Source organism: Xiphias gladius, chromosome 22, assembly GCF_016859285.1.
Source record: "Xiphias gladius isolate SHS-SW01 ecotype Sanya breed wild chromosome 22, ASM1685928v1, whole genome shotgun sequence".
Lineage (NCBI taxonomy): Eukaryota > Metazoa > Chordata > Actinopteri > Istiophoriformes > Xiphiidae > Xiphias > Xiphias gladius.
In genome coordinates this window covers 17,409,195-17,427,063 of record NC_053421.1, presented here as the reverse complement: position 1 = coordinate 17,427,063, position 17,869 = coordinate 17,409,195, and the positions used below count along the sequence as shown (strand labels likewise).

The 17,869-nt window shown below is 42.4% G+C and overlaps 1 protein-coding gene across 2 annotated transcripts in view; it reads right to left on the bottom strand.

The window, feature by feature from the left end:
- The window catches only part of efna3b (ephrin-A3b), a 58,714-nt gene extending 46,398 nt beyond the window's left edge, over positions 1–12,316 (bottom strand). For both annotated transcript variants that reach the window (XM_040117695.1, XM_040117694.1), the window contains exons 1-2: positions 11,799–12,316; positions 11,317–11,530 (exon numbers count right to left, since the gene is read on the bottom strand). In XM_040117695.1, the coding sequence (XP_039973629.1) occupies positions 11,317–11,426 (110 nt within the window). In that variant the 5' untranslated portion in view covers positions 11,427–11,530; positions 11,799–12,316. The remainder of the gene's footprint in view (positions 1–11,316; positions 11,531–11,798) is intronic.
- Positions 12,317–17,869: the final 5,553 nt, after the last annotated feature.

Below are 17,869 nucleotides of genomic sequence, written 5' to 3'. Positions count from 1 at the left end.
AAAGATATACAAATCCCTTTAACCAGTGAAGAGCTGTAGCATTGATTTGCATTCAGCAGATCAATATAAACTGGCCAAGCTGTGAAGCCAAGAACAGGAATTCCTTATAAAGAAGCATTAAGAATCACTCTGAAAATTCACACACATATACACACAAATGCACACACTGAGAGCTCGTCGTCTTATCTGAAGAGAGACTTGAGAGTAGTACGATGATGCAGTGGAGGACAATGAGGAGGAGAGGAGGAAGTGATGGCAAAAGGCCGAGCCAACTGGAGAGATGGAGAGGCAGAGGGAGGAAGGGGAGGGCAGAGCGACAGATACATGGCAAGAGAGAGAAGGAGCAGGCTGAAACATCAAGGAGAGGAGTGCAGTGTCTGTAGGATGCCATCGATCCAACACTGACAGAAATAGACAGCCAGACCAGAACCGACAGAGGCACTCTGAGACACACTGACACACAGCAGTTCTGCTGACCCTACACACACCTGAACAGCAGGAGCCATTCATACATGGACAAGCACAAAATGGCCAGTTTAAGACCAAAATGACACGTTGCATCGGCAATAACCACAACAGCGCGCACTTGCTTGGCACTAATTTTCACATTTTTCCTTCATTGTTCTGTGCTGCACCACCTGCAGTCAACAACATCACATGCTCACTTGGATTTTACATGTGTCCTTTGGGCTGCATATATACCACACACAAGCCCAAAACCCCTAGCAGGACTGTAAAGACAAAAACAAATTTAACTCTCGTACTTAACCCGATAATTTGAGACCACTACCCCAATTTGACATAAAACTTCTTGCAGCAAACAGATCTTATGTGTGTGAATGCAGACATCAGCCTGCAGCGCAGCTCTTGACAGAAGTTTGAATTTTCTAGTTTTTTTATTTTGTTTCCACAGTACTGATAGGTGCACTTTAAGGACAGGACAAAATCTGAGAACAGATTCATCAGATCCAGATACACTGAGATACTAATGCAATTATTTAAATTTTGGACAGTATGGCTGAAATCAATATCACAATATTAAACAAATATTCTGACATTCATCTATATCATATCTATCAATATTTCTATATTACAATATGATAAACACACATGTAAAACAATGACTACACACAAGGACTCAAGTTGTTTTTAATTAAAACTTGCTTGGAATGATGATTGTGGACAACAGATTTTTGTAAAATGATAAAACGATATGATCTTCAGAGCTCAAACAATTTTCAACAAAAAAATAATCAGCAGCAATTTTGATAACTGATAACTTGTTTAAGTAATTTCTCAAGCAAAAATGCCACACATTCATTCAATGCCAAACATTCTCTTGTTCCAGCCTCTCAGATTCAAAAAAGTGCTGTTTTATATCATTGTAAAGTGAAATGTTTTTGATGACGTCACCTTAGGCTTTGGAATGTCGTGATGTGCAATTTTCATTATTTTTGGAAATTTTTAAGATCAAATGATTAGTATTGATTAGATCAATAATGTAAATAATATTTAGTTGCAGCCCCAATCTTCTTTATGCTATTCCAAAAATCCATACATATTATGATTTTTTTTAAAAATATACTGTTAGTCAACCATTAGTCATTCAACTAATGGTTGACTAAACCATTATTTGAATGACTTTTCAGTCATTATTTAAAAAAAAAAAAGATTTTCTTTTTTGCTCAGGGAAATCATACCGAGAAAAAATGTTTCACTATTTTCTGACATTTTATAGACAAAGCAATTAAACAAGGTAATGGCTGGCAGATTAATCGATAATGAAAATAATCATTAGTTGCAGCCTTAATTATTGCCCAGCCCTACACACAAGGCCCCTCATTCTACATGCAGAAACATCACACAATGGGAGACAGCACCAAAACACTTGCAAAAGAACACCAGTTCAAAACCAGTTCAGCCCCATGATCATACTTGAATTTTCTGCCACTGATTTTTCAACTATGAATCACTGGTTGACTGACTGGTTTCCACTGACAAATCAGGCCAGTTGACTGTCAGTTGTACTGACTGGTTGCCATTGCCATCAGGAGCAGAGTGCTTATGTAGGGAACATTTCTGCCTCCTTTCCTGGCCTGGCTGGGACTGATTAAAGCCTTCTGCTGAAACAAGGTCATAATTCACTTAGCCATTTCCCAATTTCCACATAATTACCCTCCTGCTTCATGAACACTAACACACGCAAACACACACACACCCACACACGTTCACACCGACGCTCAGACACAAACACATTTCCTCTCTGATTTGTGTCATTACTGAGAGGAGGGTGGTTAAAAGGTTTCAGAGTTGGCCTCTTACTGGCAGCTTAAATGGATAAAACCTCAATTAAAGACTCTCTCTCTCTCTCTGCCACGCTGTCGCTGTGGATGGAATAAGCATAATTCTGTGTCCTCGGCACTTTGTTGAAGAGAAGACCCTGCCTTGCCTTTTTCCCCCCTCTGGCTGCAAAATCAAACCTTCCCAATCATGACATTCTCATATCCTGCCATAATTGTTTCTTATGAAAACCCATTATGGAGTAGCTACCTTCAGAATAAAACTGAACAGAACCGCTCATTATTTCCTGTACGCTCACAATTCAGATCTGAAGTTGTTTACGTCTTGACAAACCGATAACAACATCCATAATCAAAGCTCAACAATAAGCATCATTTCTGCCCAGCACGCAGTGACAATAGACACTTTTCCTGTCAATGCAGTGGCTCTCTTCCCTGCTGCTCCTCTGTCCTGTCCTGGCCGGCGACAGTTGATTCCTGGTGTGTGTGCGGGTTTGATGAAAACAGCTGCATTTTCACATGCAAGTCTATTGTCTTTATGCGGAGGATTCCTAATTGTCATGTCAGTTGAGTTTATTAACGCTAGATCACGCTGCTCTGTTGCGATCAGGCTCAGCATATGGCCTCAGACTGCTGCTACGCTGCTATCATTATCCACGTCACAAACACACCATATGAGCATCTGGTGTGTGTGTGTGTGTGTGTGCGCAAAAGCTGACAGTCTACATTATTATACCCCCCCCCCCCCAAAGCCCCGACAGCACTGGAGGGGAAGAGAGTAGACATCACATAGAGAATACTTACACACAAACACACGCACGCACACGCGCACACACGCGCACACACACACACACACACACACACACACACACACACACACACACACACACATAGATTTTTAAAGCACTTTGAAAGAGCTTGTAAACATCACAGCCTTGTTATTAGCACCTGATTACACTGCTGGAGCTTAAGCATCGGCTCAGAGAATAACGTTAATATCAACAACAACATCGAGTGTGTGCATTTGAGTGTGTGTATGTGTGAGTGTTTTGTATACTGCCTCCAGCCCATCACTGTGGGATTTGTTCTCTGCGGACAATTTGTTCAAATTTAACACATGGGTGGGAAAGATAAATTCTTGTGTTGCCACCCATTTCTGCCTAAATCTACAGATAACAAGGGAAGACGGTCATTTAATAATTTGTCTGTCAAGAAAAAGCAATTCATCCGCCTCAGACGGCACCGTTTTAACTTAAATCAGCACAAACACTGCATTGACACAGATTCTATGGTTATTGCAATAAGATCCGATGAAGACCAAACTGTTATCCAACCAAACTGTCCTGAAAAGATCAGTTTAGTTTAGTGACAGTACAGTGAGCTATACATTTCCTTTCTATGCCTTTACATTAATCATACAGACACTGTCCTGAGATAACCTCCAGGTTATGCAGAGCAGTGCACACATAACACCAAATATCTTGTAATCAGCAACGGAGAGGCCCAGTATTGATGTGATTGACTTTCTGTGACCCCCTGTGTGTCTTAGAACAATCAAAAGTCAATTAACTCTAATGTAAAATGGATCTCTCTTCTCAAGCTGCTGTTAAAAACAATGGCATGATGCCACAAAGGTATGGAATGTGCATTTGTTAGTGTACAATCATCCATACCTGCTCATTAATGGTCACTGGGTGAGTGGCAGAAATGCACAGTGGACTGAAAGCCTGAAATGGACTATCTCAGAAAAAGTCAATGAAATATTGTATTTACGCACATCACACAAGTAGCCACCTTTCCTGTTTTTTATTGGGGACCGGAATCTGGGATCACTGTGATCACATGAGCTAGAGGTGAAGGGAGAGTCTGACTCATATCTGTGCCAGCTGTTTTTCAGATGTTGATCCCAATTTTGGCTACAATGCTCTCATCTTTTATCTGAAAGCAAACAGCCTCTCTGCTGTTTCCAACATGGAAGGGAGTGGTGTGGTTCAGCACTGAATTTGGACAGTGACAGGGGTAAGAATGTGCAGAAAATATTTGCACCACACGTGCAGCTCCTCTGCACACCTGGACAGAACACAGGTGCGGCTGTCGGACTGCCGGTTTTGGAAAATTACAGCAATTGGGCGACGCAGGCCCGCCTTGTCCAAACACCTGAGAGCGGCTTTTAATCACTTTCAGACTGTTCAGACAGCACTTCTGAGAGAGCATACTGAGCAATCGCTGACACTCTCAGTCACACCTCCGGGTAATTTAGACTGTCCAATCTAACTGATGGCATAGGGAACTCCACCGACGAACCAAACCTGGGATCATCTTTATTAACTATCTCTGATTAGGAATCTGTCCTCAGAGCGTCAGAGTGATGCATATTTGGTCAGGCATAGCGCTAGAAACAATTTTATCATCTTTTTTAACTAATAAAAGTCTGTCGGCTCCAGGATTTAGTGGAGCTGCAGAGCTGCTCTACGCTGTTAGGGGTTCCCAGCAGGTGGCAAATGATCAACATGCATGCACATTTTGGCAGATGTGGAAATATTAAATACAGATTATTTGATTTAAAACAAAAAATAAAGATATTCAAAGATACTGACTGGATTCAATATTTCAAATTTATTGTGACTGATTTTATCTGGGATATAGTGCTCCACCCGAACATGCCATTTATGCTTTATTGAAAACAAAGAAATACAGCAATTACATGGGTAACAACAACTGTGGTTGCGCCTCAAAGCTGCAATTCCATACATTTTCCTGACATTAGATGAGATGGAAAAAAAAGATTTTGCATTAATTTATGACTATCTGGGATTTGCCAGCGTCATGTATCACATAAATCACTGCTCCAAGCACTGATAACGACACATTCCAAGTAAATCCATATCACTTTATCGACACATATTTATCGGTCCAGAAAAACAAGCCTTAATTGTGCATTAGTAGGCTGTCATTAACAAAACGGTTCCCGTACACAAAACTGATATAGATGGCCCATCCTAACAGATTTCTGCCCAATCAAACAGATTTTTTTGTATTTCTGTATTTATTATTTTTTCTTGTTAAGGGTTGTGTGAAAATGTCAATGAAATTGAGCATTGACTGAAAAGTCTGCCACAACGCAGCATTCATGTGCAGATCGTAGCTTGTGAATTCACTGCAGTCCACCACGCTACACCTCCACCTCCCTTGTGGTCGACTACCAAAAATAAACTCTCAACCAGTGGGAAACACTAGCAGTGATGCTATTGTCTGTATTCACTTCATTTTCCCTGCAACAGCTTACTGTACCTAGATCATCTGGCCATTATCTGAATTGTGTTAAGTCCTGATTGAAATTCCAATCACCATTTTTTCACTCTATGATTATGGTTCTGATTGCCGTAAAATAGTCATGATCTTCTTTCTAAAAGGAAAATGTCTTTTCATGCTCAGTTTGTGTAGGAAGTCTCATAAAGGGAAACCACTTAATCCTTCTCTGAGGTAGAAGTTTTTTTAATTCTAACCAACCATTCGGTGCGTTTTTTTAGCAATGACTCTGAAAAGCTTGATAAATACATCCTGCAAAGCATCTGAACTAACAACTGAGCCACCAGCATGGAATCAGCAGTCACTTCAATCAATACCAATCCTAGGCCAAGTCTTTACGCCCTTAAGACCCTTACTTTGTGTCCGGTTTGATCAGAATTGCCCGACTCAGTCTGATTCTCTTATAAGCTTGGTCTTAGCAGAATTATAGTCCTAAAATCCCTACGAACCAGCTTCCTTTGAAACCGAACCATTACACTGACCAGTTAGAATTTGACTCAAGACCGAGCTAGCAAAACCACTGAACATCAGTATTCCACTTTCACAGCAATGCTTCCGATTAGTAAATCATGTAAGCGAGACAGCGTTTCAGGAAATGAAAGAGCCAATCAAAAGATATGGAAAAACAGGGTGGGCTCGATATTCTGAGCTTGTCTTTTTCTCAAGATCAATGCGAGCGTTTTATGTGTGTGTGAAAATTTATAGGGCCTGCGAGGAGGCATGTTAACAGAGTGCCACATAAGAGGCAGCTTTGGACAAAATTTAAAAGTGTGTGAGAGGAGAGGAGAAGAGTGTTGAGAGGGAAAGAAAAGGAAAGTGCGGGTGAGATGAGTTGAGGTGAGGTGAAGGAAAACTAGACCTCAAAGCATGGCAACATATTTTCTAGCACTGGAAAGATTTAGTGCAAGTTAATTGGACAGAGAAAGAGTCGCACAACATTCACATTGAACCACACAGTTCTCAAAATACCCCCACCCCAAGAGCCCCTTTTCCATCAGGCAATTGGAGGATGGGAGAAGAAGGGGGTGCACACTCCTGAAATCTAGCTAATCCCCAAAGAGAAAAAAATAGGATACAGGCCAAAAAAAAAAAAAAAATATATATATATATATATATATCCATTTCTCTTCCCCCTTTCTTGAACATGCCACTTATTGTTGTGCACACCCACCAGATAATAGCTGTCCAATCAGAAAATGTATTTACCCCCGCACACAGAAAAAGAGAGAGAGAGAGAGAAGACCACTGGATCTTATTATGCAAACAGTAGTCATCCATCACACAGGTGTTCCCTCTTGCCTTTAATTAATGCCATCTCTGTCACACACACCTTCACACCCACACATTGCTACGCAAACCAGAATACATTCACCCGTGCACTATGTGGCCTTATTATTCGTTACTAATGAATATTCTGATCAACTGTTATGATGATCACTGAGCCTGTGTGTGGTTTTTTTTTTTTAAAGTGTGCATGTGCGCAAACACGCATCTCAGTGGTAGCTGACATACGTATCAGCAGCACAAACATCTATGATGGATGCATTGTACACACAAGTACATTCACAGGCAGGCCTGGTAGGGAGTGAGTAATACTCTCCTTTGTGCAGATATTCATAAATGTAAATGTTGTTGTCCTAAGTGGGGCTGCTAGACAGAGAGGTATTTGTTGCTGTCAAGGGGATGGTTGATTGGCCTGTTTAATCCTCTCTGCGTCTACGTTTCCCTCCCCTCTCTTATCCACACACACACACACACACACACACACAGAAACTAGGCCTGTGTTATGGTGCCTAATGTGAGAACTCAGCGTGTGGATCAGGGCACCAGCCAAGCATTATTATGATTATTATGATGACCCTCCTCCCTCAACTTTATTATAATTCAACACAAAATCCATCTGTATTCTTCCTGGTTTCCTCTCTTCTCTAACCAGTCCCACTGTATTTCTCTCTTTCTCTCTCTCTCTCCTCATATTTCTGCAATATTTCTCTCCTACCCTGTGTGATGTGTCTCTGCACACACTAACGAGCTAGATGAATATAAAACACGTTCCACCTCGGCGTCAATTACCACACATACAGTATGCAAGTGAATTTATATGAGGAGCAAATTCTGTTTGCCATAGCTGGCTTCATTCCAGTGGCATGCCTTGAGGTGACAGTGCAATGGATACACACACACACACACACACACACACACACACGCTAGAGATGCTTATGCGTTTGTTTATTTGAAACCTAATCGCTTCCAAAATATACAACTGATAAATTAAGAGATATCACCAGATATCTATTATGCAAATCAGTTAACTGCTGTGTTATTAGATTACACACATACTCATGTATATGCATGCACACACTCGTGCGCACACACACTCACACTCACAGCAGTGGTTAATTGCCAGGTGGTGGAAGATAATGTGTGATTTAACGGACCGATGGATTTGTTTTTGTTTCGGTCACCCATCAATGAACAGAGACATCTGTAACAGGGCAAACAAACACATACACTAGGCCTCACGCACACAAAATGTGCACACCATTATACGCACATCCATGCCCAGGGATATCAGTGAAAAGTGACTGATAGGCAGTGGCGACAGCCTTTGTGCAAGATGCAAAAGCAGGAAATGATCCATCTTCTCAAAGTTTAAAAAAAAAAAACCAACTACACAGTAGGGACGCGTGTAAGTTTTTTTGTATACACATAATCATAAATATATGTGAGCATGCTAGCATGTGCACATGTACAGATGTGAGCATGTATGCTCATGTTTTTACCTGCGTTTGTTGTGTGTGAAGTAGTTAATCCTCTGTAACAGCCTCAGCCTGTCTCTTGTGTTTGATGAGTGGCTCAGGGTCAGAAGCTGGTTGAGAAACTGCACGGTCCTGAAGCTTTACAATGTGTTTACCACTCAAACTGACAGCTATACTACAGCTTATTATTGGCCTTCTAAACCTCCACACTGCACTGCGAGTTAGAGGAACTCCAGAGAGGCCGATCGCCAACGGCTAGAGACACGCCAGCCAACCCTACAAATGTTGGATGTTGTGGCGTTGAGCGCAGAGATTAAAATAAATGCTGGAAATAGGATCTGTGCCATTGAAAAATGACTCAGAAGTGTATGAAAGAGTAGATCAGACAGGTTATCCTTCGATTTATCTGTCTTTTGTGTGCTACTGTCTATGGCCCCTTTGTCTCTTTATTCACTAAGTAGGCTGAATTGAAAAAGTTATCTCCACTCACTGCTCATACATTGTTATTGTGTGTGTGTGTGTTCAGTGAGAAAGACAGAGAGAGAGAGTAAGAGATGGGAAGATCAGGGATGAGGCAGGTCCACTGAGATGCACCATTCTTTAATTAACCACAGTCTTTTATAAAAGACACACAAATTAAGACTCACACTGCAGGGGCTAACAATATTCTGCCGCTGGGATGAAAACAGCATTGGCAGTGAACGTGTGGAGAGAAAGGAGGGGCTCTGCGGTACTTGGGTCCTGGACAGACAGGTTAAAGGTTAGGCTGCTCAAGCCTGCTTTAGTCTTCCTTCTGCTTTGTCTGAAACACCGACTGCAGCTTTTTCTCTAAGAGTAAGTTATTTGAATATACAGCAGAGAACAGCTGACATATTTCTTAATTAAGGATATTTCTACCAAGGGTAAAACTATGTTACGTTGAGCTGATTGTACCGAGGTCCTGGGTTCATCTTCATTTTCGCTCATGCCTTTAGGAGTTTTTTTTTTTTTTTTTTTTTTTCACATTTTACCTAAATCAACTTTTGTCTCTGATATGAAAACCAAAGGTGGAATCGCATTAGCATTTATTATCAAATTACTACTGAGCAGAAAAACAGCAGAAAACTGAGCACTCTTCACAATGAGAGCTAAAATGCACTAGTAGCAACTCTGAACACAATATTAGTTTCTATAAAATGTGCGGAAATAATTTTCTCACATTCAGGAAAACTAATATTGTTTACGGAATCGCACCACAACCAATAACCTTATTTTTTCCGTTCCTATTACTTTACACACTACTTCATGTATGGTAATTCTGTTGGGAGGCATAAATTCACTTGCCTCTCACAGCATTATTTCAAGCTGTAAAATAAAATCATTGGCCTAGAGTTATTGTGGGCAAACACAATCAGATTTCATATTGTTTACGTCTTTAATAAGTGCAGTCATAAAATGTGAGTCACTGTATTTCTCACTGCTCATTTTAGGGGCCCAGTACAATCAACTGAAGAGGTGAATACCACATACTGAGATGTTCTGAGGAACGCCTGGCAACGGTAGCACAGCTTACACATAGACAGGCTTCTCTGCAAGATGGAGAATGAAAAGGAAGGTGTGTGTTAGTGTGTGACATGCGCTCTTGTGCACCACTGAGACCTACTATTCAGGTTGATTGTTGCACTATTTTTACGACCTTATCAGGAACTCAAAGCTACATCACAACCTGAACTGGCCACTAAAACGAAACCTTAAAAATCTGCCAATATTTCTTGTAAAATCTGGCATTCAGATGCAAATAAGCAACATTTTATCGACATAATTTGAGCAGGGAAGAAAGCACCTTTAAATTTAAAGAACGACATGTGGACGCACAGATTAAGACATGATGAAACACAGATGGTACAACATAAACTTGCAAGACTTTACACTGAATTGTAGGAGGAGAGATCAGCCTACAGTGCGTTGCTGCAGACGGACACGACATTCTTAAGAATCCAGCAGCAGAGCCATGGACTCACAAGGACAGTATTAAAAAGGCAGCTTTCGAATAAAGGAGAGGAGGGAAAAAAAAGGCTTTTTCACTTGAATCGAGATAGGGGCGAGGGGCGAGGGGCGAGGGATTAGGAGGATAACAAAAAGGCCAACGGACTGAGTGTAAACAAGGAAGGGAGTTAGAGAGGGATAGAAGGAGAGAGCAAGTTGGAGAGGGAGCGAGATGGAGAGATTGAATAGTGACACTGCTACAACACAATGGGGTCAGGATGAAGAAGTGCTCCTAATTGAACCAGATAGAGGAGAAGAGAGAGAGAGAGAAAAGGTCCTGAAAGACTGAGAGAGGAGAGCCACATGATGGAGAGAGGAGGAGAGGAAGGCGAGAGAATCGCATGTGATTCTTTTTCTCTCTACTCCTCTACCGTGAACGGCCAAAGGTAGAGGAGAGGGGAGAGAAAATGAGGGAATAAAACCAATAAATTGTGGTATGCACAGATTAGTTTATAGACAGAGGAACAGAAACTAAATATGTCTGAGCAGCTGTGCAAGTGAAGGTGTTGAAAAGATGGTTTGGAGCCACCTTGACCTTACAGTCTGGTTCTGACAGAGCAGTCTGGGACTCAAAAATAGCTTTACCGTGCAGAAAAAAAAACACGGGAGGCCGTTTTAAACAGTTTGTGTAGATCTAAATGATTTCTTCCACTTAGAAGAGAGAAACATACAGACGAGAGAGGTGGTTGCTACAAGCTTGATGAGGCATTAGAGAGACATATGCAAGCAAAGCTCAAAAACTGCAATAAACCAGGTGACAGTGTGAAGGTATGAACCTGACAGCCCTGACAGTGCAAATAGGGACATTTTCTTTCCCTTTAACAGATGGAGAACATAGAGATCAGAAGAAATCACACACGCACACACACACACACACCCACACGCACACATCCACTGTCAAACACGAGGAGTGGGGGTCTTACTGTATGTTGGAGCTGTTCCAGTAAACGGAATGCCTGTTGGCTGACACCTGGAGCAGGTTCGCCCAGGTGAGACTCGTTAGCACCCAGAGAGACAGCGCTACCAGAGCCATGCTCTCGGCTCCTCTCTCGGCCTCCGTCCCCTCTGGTCTCTCCGGCCACTCTCTCGGTCCCTTCACCCCACCAAACAACGCGACTCAAACATCCCAGCAAATGCCTATCAGACGGGAGAGGGGGGAAACAAAAGCTTCATGCATGCATACAAACGGATACGTTCAAAGACTACAAGACTTGCTCTGCTTAGTAAGTGTTGTAAAACTCAAAAGTCTATTGTGGTGTGAAGTGACTTAGCCCCCCCCCCTTCCCCCATGAACCAGACACTGCAAACCCCCCTCCTCCGTCCCCAACATATCCTGGGGCTTTGTGGAAGTCCTCATGAGCGGGTCCCCTTAATGACTGAGCTGCGCCTGGTCCCCTCTTCTCACCGGGAACTGCTGCTTCTGAGCCCGCCAGAGGAGTGCGGGAGGCCAGCACTGGGTCCAAGCGGGAGGTCGGTCTTCGCCCGGGCATGAAACGGTCCTGTCCCCTGGAAAAGACTTGTGTGCTGCTTACGTGAAAGGGAAATTAAGGATGAAAAAACAGTGGCAAAAGAAGAGCCAATAAGCAAGTCCTCTTCTTTTCTTTTTCTTTTTTTTTTTAAACTGTTCTTGTTATCTGCGTGCTGCTGCGTCTCCTGTCTCCCTCCAAGGATCCGGGAGATGCAAAGCACGCCGGGCTACTGAGCTCTGTAATCGCTGCAAAACAATACAACCAGCCAGTTTCATTAGGTCTTCAAGACTCTATCCGACAACCATCGTTTACGGTGGGCAGCCTGCCCGCCCGTCTCTCCCCTTTCTCTTTCTCTCCTCCTTCTCCTCTCCGTGTTTGGTAGGCAGCGCTCGTTCACTTTGTAACTCCACCCCCAGCGAGCGACAAAAGCGCATTCCTCCAATATTGTGGCCGAGTCGCAGCACATCAGGAATCACTGCGACTTGAAGTTTTTTTTCTTTTTTTCTTTTTTTTTCTTCTTCACTTATTCGACCTCCACCGCCGGTGTAAAAGGAGAGAGCTCTGAATCCCCCTGCTCTGCTAGACACGTCTGCAGCGACCGTATGCAGCATATTTTTTCCAGCGTAACACCTCCGCTCCCACCTCACAACCCCTCCTTAGCCACACATACCCACTTGCACACACACTATTGCATTTTTATTTCAAAGGCAAAAAAAAAACAAAAAAAAAACAACAAAAAAACAAAACAAAATCAAAAAACAAAACAAAACTGTGGACTCACGCAGACCCATACATTCTCCACTACCACCCCTCCCCACTTGGATTCCCAGACACTGTAAGTCAGTCTAATACAGCACTATTATCATGTACGATCCTCTCATAGCTGCAGCACGTTAACACGCACTCTCGTGAGCACACGCACGCGCATGTTCTCTCGCTTAATCTCCCTCCAACATAAAGAAAATTTACAAACTGTATAATATATTCTATATTAGGCATGTTCACATTGATATTATCTAAGCTTTTATAATGAGTGATTTGCTGTTTTATCGTGCAAGTTTTCCCATAATTTCAATTTTAGACCTCATTTTTTTTTCCTAAAGCAGTCGAGTTGTAAAAGATTTTTGAGTTCTTGTCATGCAAGTGGGATGTGGCTCATATATTCCGGAGTTAGAAATGAATCCAGCTCTCTCCTGCGGAGACATGGTAAAATGTTCAGTGTTTTGCCCCCCTCTGTCATCTCCACTGCCACAAAGTGTGACTCTAAGGTGTGTGTGGTTGTGTGTGTGTGTGTGTGTGTGTGTGTGTGTGTGTGTGTGTGTGTGTGAGAGAGAGAGAGAGGGAGAGAGAGGGAGAGAGAGAGAGAGGGAGGGAGGGAGGGAGAAAGAGAGGAACAGGCCAGACATGGAAAGAGACAGGAGGAGGGAGTGAGAAAAGGAGAGAGAGAAGATAGGAGAAAGATTGTTACAGTTTTCTTGCTGCCTGCTGGGAATGAGTTGGTTAAGAAAAGTCAGAATGATTTATTGGGAGAAAAAAGAAGGGAAATAGGGAGGAGGAGAGCAAGAAAGACAGAGGGATGAGATGCCATCGGGGCATCCCTCTGTTTTCTCCGGCCCTTCCACCCCCCCCATGAGCTGTCCATTTAATCAACCCTTCTGTCTCTCTCTCTCTCTCTCTTCTTCCTCCTCTTCTTACCTTATTCTCCAATTTCCAATGCAAACTTTCTCAACTCTGCGATCCCTGCTCCCTGGCTCTGCTATTTTGCCTCTGTCTTTTCTTAGCTTGGTCTATGGTGGTCTACCTGTCTCCTCTGCCTCTGCCTCTGTTTCCATTTCTCTCCGTTGCAGCAGGCATGCAACTTTTTAATGAGCACTCCTCCTTTGCCTCCTCTCCTTGCTCCTCTATCATTTCTCCTCAGTCTCTCCATGTTGTGAGGCTGTTCATCACAACACTGTATTGTGTATCACAGCAGTACAGTTAAACACCTGGTACAATTAAATATGCATGTCTATATATGTATGTATATACAAACATATTCAGCCTCCCTTTTCTGCCCTGGTTAGACCTAACTACCACTTACAGCATTGAAAAATTAGTTTTTAAAAAAATGAAAAGAATAGTTTGACCTTTTTTAAAGACTGGAAACAGGTTGGAAACAGCTAGTTTGGCTCCGCGTGGCTCTGAATTCCTGATTCCCTATCATGCTTTATAATCAACAGGAAGACATAAGAGTGGTATTGATCTTCTCATCTAACTCTCAGCAAGAGAGAAAATAAGCGTACTTCCCAAAAGGTCAGACTATTCTTTTAAGAGACACAGACTTTCCAGACTCACCAGAAAGTCTTTATGAAAATGAGCAAGGTGGCTCGTTCTTGACCTTGAACTGATATCTGTGGGAAAATATTCCCTAACTCAAGGGTCACTTACTCTCTTTTCCTGGGGCTTTTGACCATATCCCTCTGTCTTCTTTAGCGAATGGAACTGTCTCGGGTGTCGCCATGTGACCTTCTGTCACAAGGACCACTTGTTATCATGGAATCAAAGCTCCATACTTGGCCCATGTGATGACAGATGAGCAACCTGAAGAAGGCCATGGAATATGGTCAAAAGCTCCAGAATAAGATAGTAAGTGAGAATATTTTATCCCACCTATAAAAATTGTTTACAACGTGTTCTGTGGACTGTCCAGAATAACAGGGCTACTGTTTCTGCAAGATGCTGCTGTTGATTTATTATTATTATTAGTAGTGGTAGTAGTCACATTCACCTCCACCCATTCCCTTCCATGTTACTGGGGAGACAGCAGAGACAGATATCTTAAAATGTGGGCAAATAAAACTAAAACTATCTGCATGGCTAGATACCCCTAGAAGTAAGTGAGGAAATTTGTTTTATCCATTTAGGTGAACTCACCCTTTAAATCCCAACCTATGGAGCATGGATGATTGACTGTATGGAGACTAGTGGGGGATGGGTTGTAAATATGAGGTATGGCAACATCTTAAAGGAAGCTCTAAATCAGGTGCAAGAAGACAAAGTTGGAAATCGAATACACACGGAAGCAGGTATTTGGTACTTTTCTGAATAACAAAAATTCCATTTCTCGCTTTTCCATTCGGTTTCTCTCAAACAGACGCTGACATGTTTTGTTCCAGCAAACACCCCTGTCAATTCTAATCATCCAGGTTGGATTTTCCAGGCGTGGGTTGCAGTGCTACTGGATTACTTTTGTATTGAGGTTATTATGAGAAACGACCTCGAGGCTGACTGCATGCGGTGACACAGGGGCTCTTATGACATTTACAAACCAGAGCTGGCCACCAACACATCTGTCAAGTGCTCCTTTCTGCAACCTCGAAATCTAATCGGAGCTTTCTCAAAGCACTGATGATTGGATATTAGGCCCCTATAGGGTTCACATCCCTCCTCTGGGGCCCCAGGAAGTAAACAATGCACATATGAAGTCGGCAGGACCCTTGCATGTGCATGAACATCGTGTGAATTTACAGTAAACACTTTTTTTGGGGGGGTACATTTGTATGTATGTTGCATTTCAATGGTATTCTTGAACTGGGAGTCTCTTTCTCACTCCGCCTTCCGCTCGCTCTGTGTCTTGGCCTGCTTCGCTGTTCACCGTTGTGTTAGTAAATTGTACTGACACTCCCCCCGCCTCCTCTTGCTCCCTCACCACCTCTGCTGGTCTCCCTCCCTCCCTGTCCCTCTCTCACCCGACTGACTGACACGAATTTTCAATCTCTCTGTTTACCTTTCACTGCTGTGTCTAAAACAACACTGGTACAGGCTAAGAGCGAGGGGGAGACTAGCGGTAGGTGGGGGCTGGGGTGGGGTGGGGTGGGTGGTGGAGGTGGAGCTGAGTACAACAGAGTGTTGGAGGAGGCAAAAAGAGAGAGGAGGATGAGGAGGAGAGGTGCCACTAAGATTGGATGGGAGGAGATCGGCAAGAGGGGGAGGCAGGGAGGGGGATGCAAAACCAAAGAGGTGCAAAAAGAGAACAGGGCTTTCTCTGTGTTTTGGTTGGAGAGGAATCCAAGGGGGAAAGAGGAGAGAGAAGGAGTGAGGGGTTAAGGAAAGGAGAAGAAAAGCTGATACTTTTGAACAGTCACGCAAACTGAGCCAGCAGAAGGGAAAGAAGATGGGAGGAGAGAAGAGAGGGGAGAGGGAAGAGGAAGGGGAAGAAAGGAAATGAAAGGGTGGAAGAGAATGTAAGTCAGGGTTGGGAGAAAGAGTTAGATGGGGCACAAAACATTAGGAGTGCAATGAGATATAGAGAGCGAGGGGGAGAGAGAGAGATTTATAGAGGTACAGAAAGAGGGAGAGGACAGCAAGAGTGATGTGTAGAGAGAAGGTTTTTTTTAAGGAGACTGGAGGGATTGAGGAGGAGAGGGCGTATATATAGAGAGAGAGAAAGAGAGAGAGAGCTCAGAATAGATATGCTCTCAACAGCATGAAATATTGAACGAAGGAGACCGAACACAAGGAAGGGCGAGGAAAATGGAGGGACTGATAAAGACGAATACAATGGTTTTGTGTGTGTGTTTGTGTATGTATGTGTGTGTGTGTTGTTTGGGAGACGGAGGAAGATGAGAAAGAGGTGACAGGAATATGAAGAATAGTTGCTAGTGGTTGGAGACCACTCTCACACACACACTCTGACACTGCTTTGAGTTTAGATTACTCCTATGTGTGGAGGAGATGGAGTGGAATTTGGTGGTTTTGAAAATATCACACTGCAGATTACCTTTCATCACACACACACACACACACACACACACACACACACACACACACACACACACACACACACACACACACACACACACACACCCCACACCCACACACACACACACACACCCTCCTTTGATCTCAATTCTCACTGATCTTCTCTCCTTCCATGTCAAATATTTAGGCTGCATTTGGCAGGTTTGACGAAAATCACCATGGAGAAATTATTTTATTTATTTAACTTCCACATCAGAAGTCAGTGTCTGTAGCTCCAAGAGGATGATCCCAAATTTCAATGAGAGGAGACCTTAGCTGTTCCAAAAAAGTGGAATCTGTTGAGTTTCCCATTTTAACAGATTGCTTTTAATGCAGGGAACCTCTGTCAATGGATTTCTGAGGGAAGAACATGAAAATTATTTTTTAGAAAAGTTAATGGAAATAGTATGAAGAAGTTTTGATGGTTTAAGAAGATTCTACTTTCACTGTTACATTCACACACTCAAGATGATGAGCCAACACTTTCTTAACCTCACTCATTTGCTATTAAAGTGCCATGATGATGTTTTATGTCTCTTTTTGGATAAACAAATTTTAAAAAAAAAATGAATTCAGACTGTGCAGCCCTGCCAGGAACTTCAATCGTCAGTTAAGCCTGAGAGGCCTATCATTTTAACAATAGCACTGATAGAAATATCTCACAAGCATCAGACACAGAGAATGATGCACAATAGCAAATATCTCTTTTCCATCTCTCTCACTGTCACACTCACACACACAGACCTGTATTCACTTACTCTGCATTTTTTTAACTCGTGATCATGACGTAAATCAGCTAGAGCACACCAGTGAAGAAAGAGATTGGTTTCCAGTAGCTGAAGAAAAAAGAAAATGAGGAATAGGAAGAGCTGCAGTAATAACTGGGGATGTACTGGGCTGTAAAGACACCTGACCACACTTGACTTACCTGATACTTCTGAATGGCAAAAATTAGTTGGCACGTCCTTTTAAAAAGAATACAAATCTTTATTTTTTGGTGCATAAATACAAAATTCTGGACAGATGAAAATTACATTTTCTAAAAGAAATTAATGCCTAAATGAATAGGTAGTGCATACAGTTTTGCATTTGTTTATTGAGGTCATGTCCCTTAATAAAAATAACTGACATAATTTCATAGTTCATAGTTCATGCTTTTAATTTAACACAACAATACCACCAATAACATTTGTTTCACAGAAGGAAAGTGTTTTCTCCACCATGTATT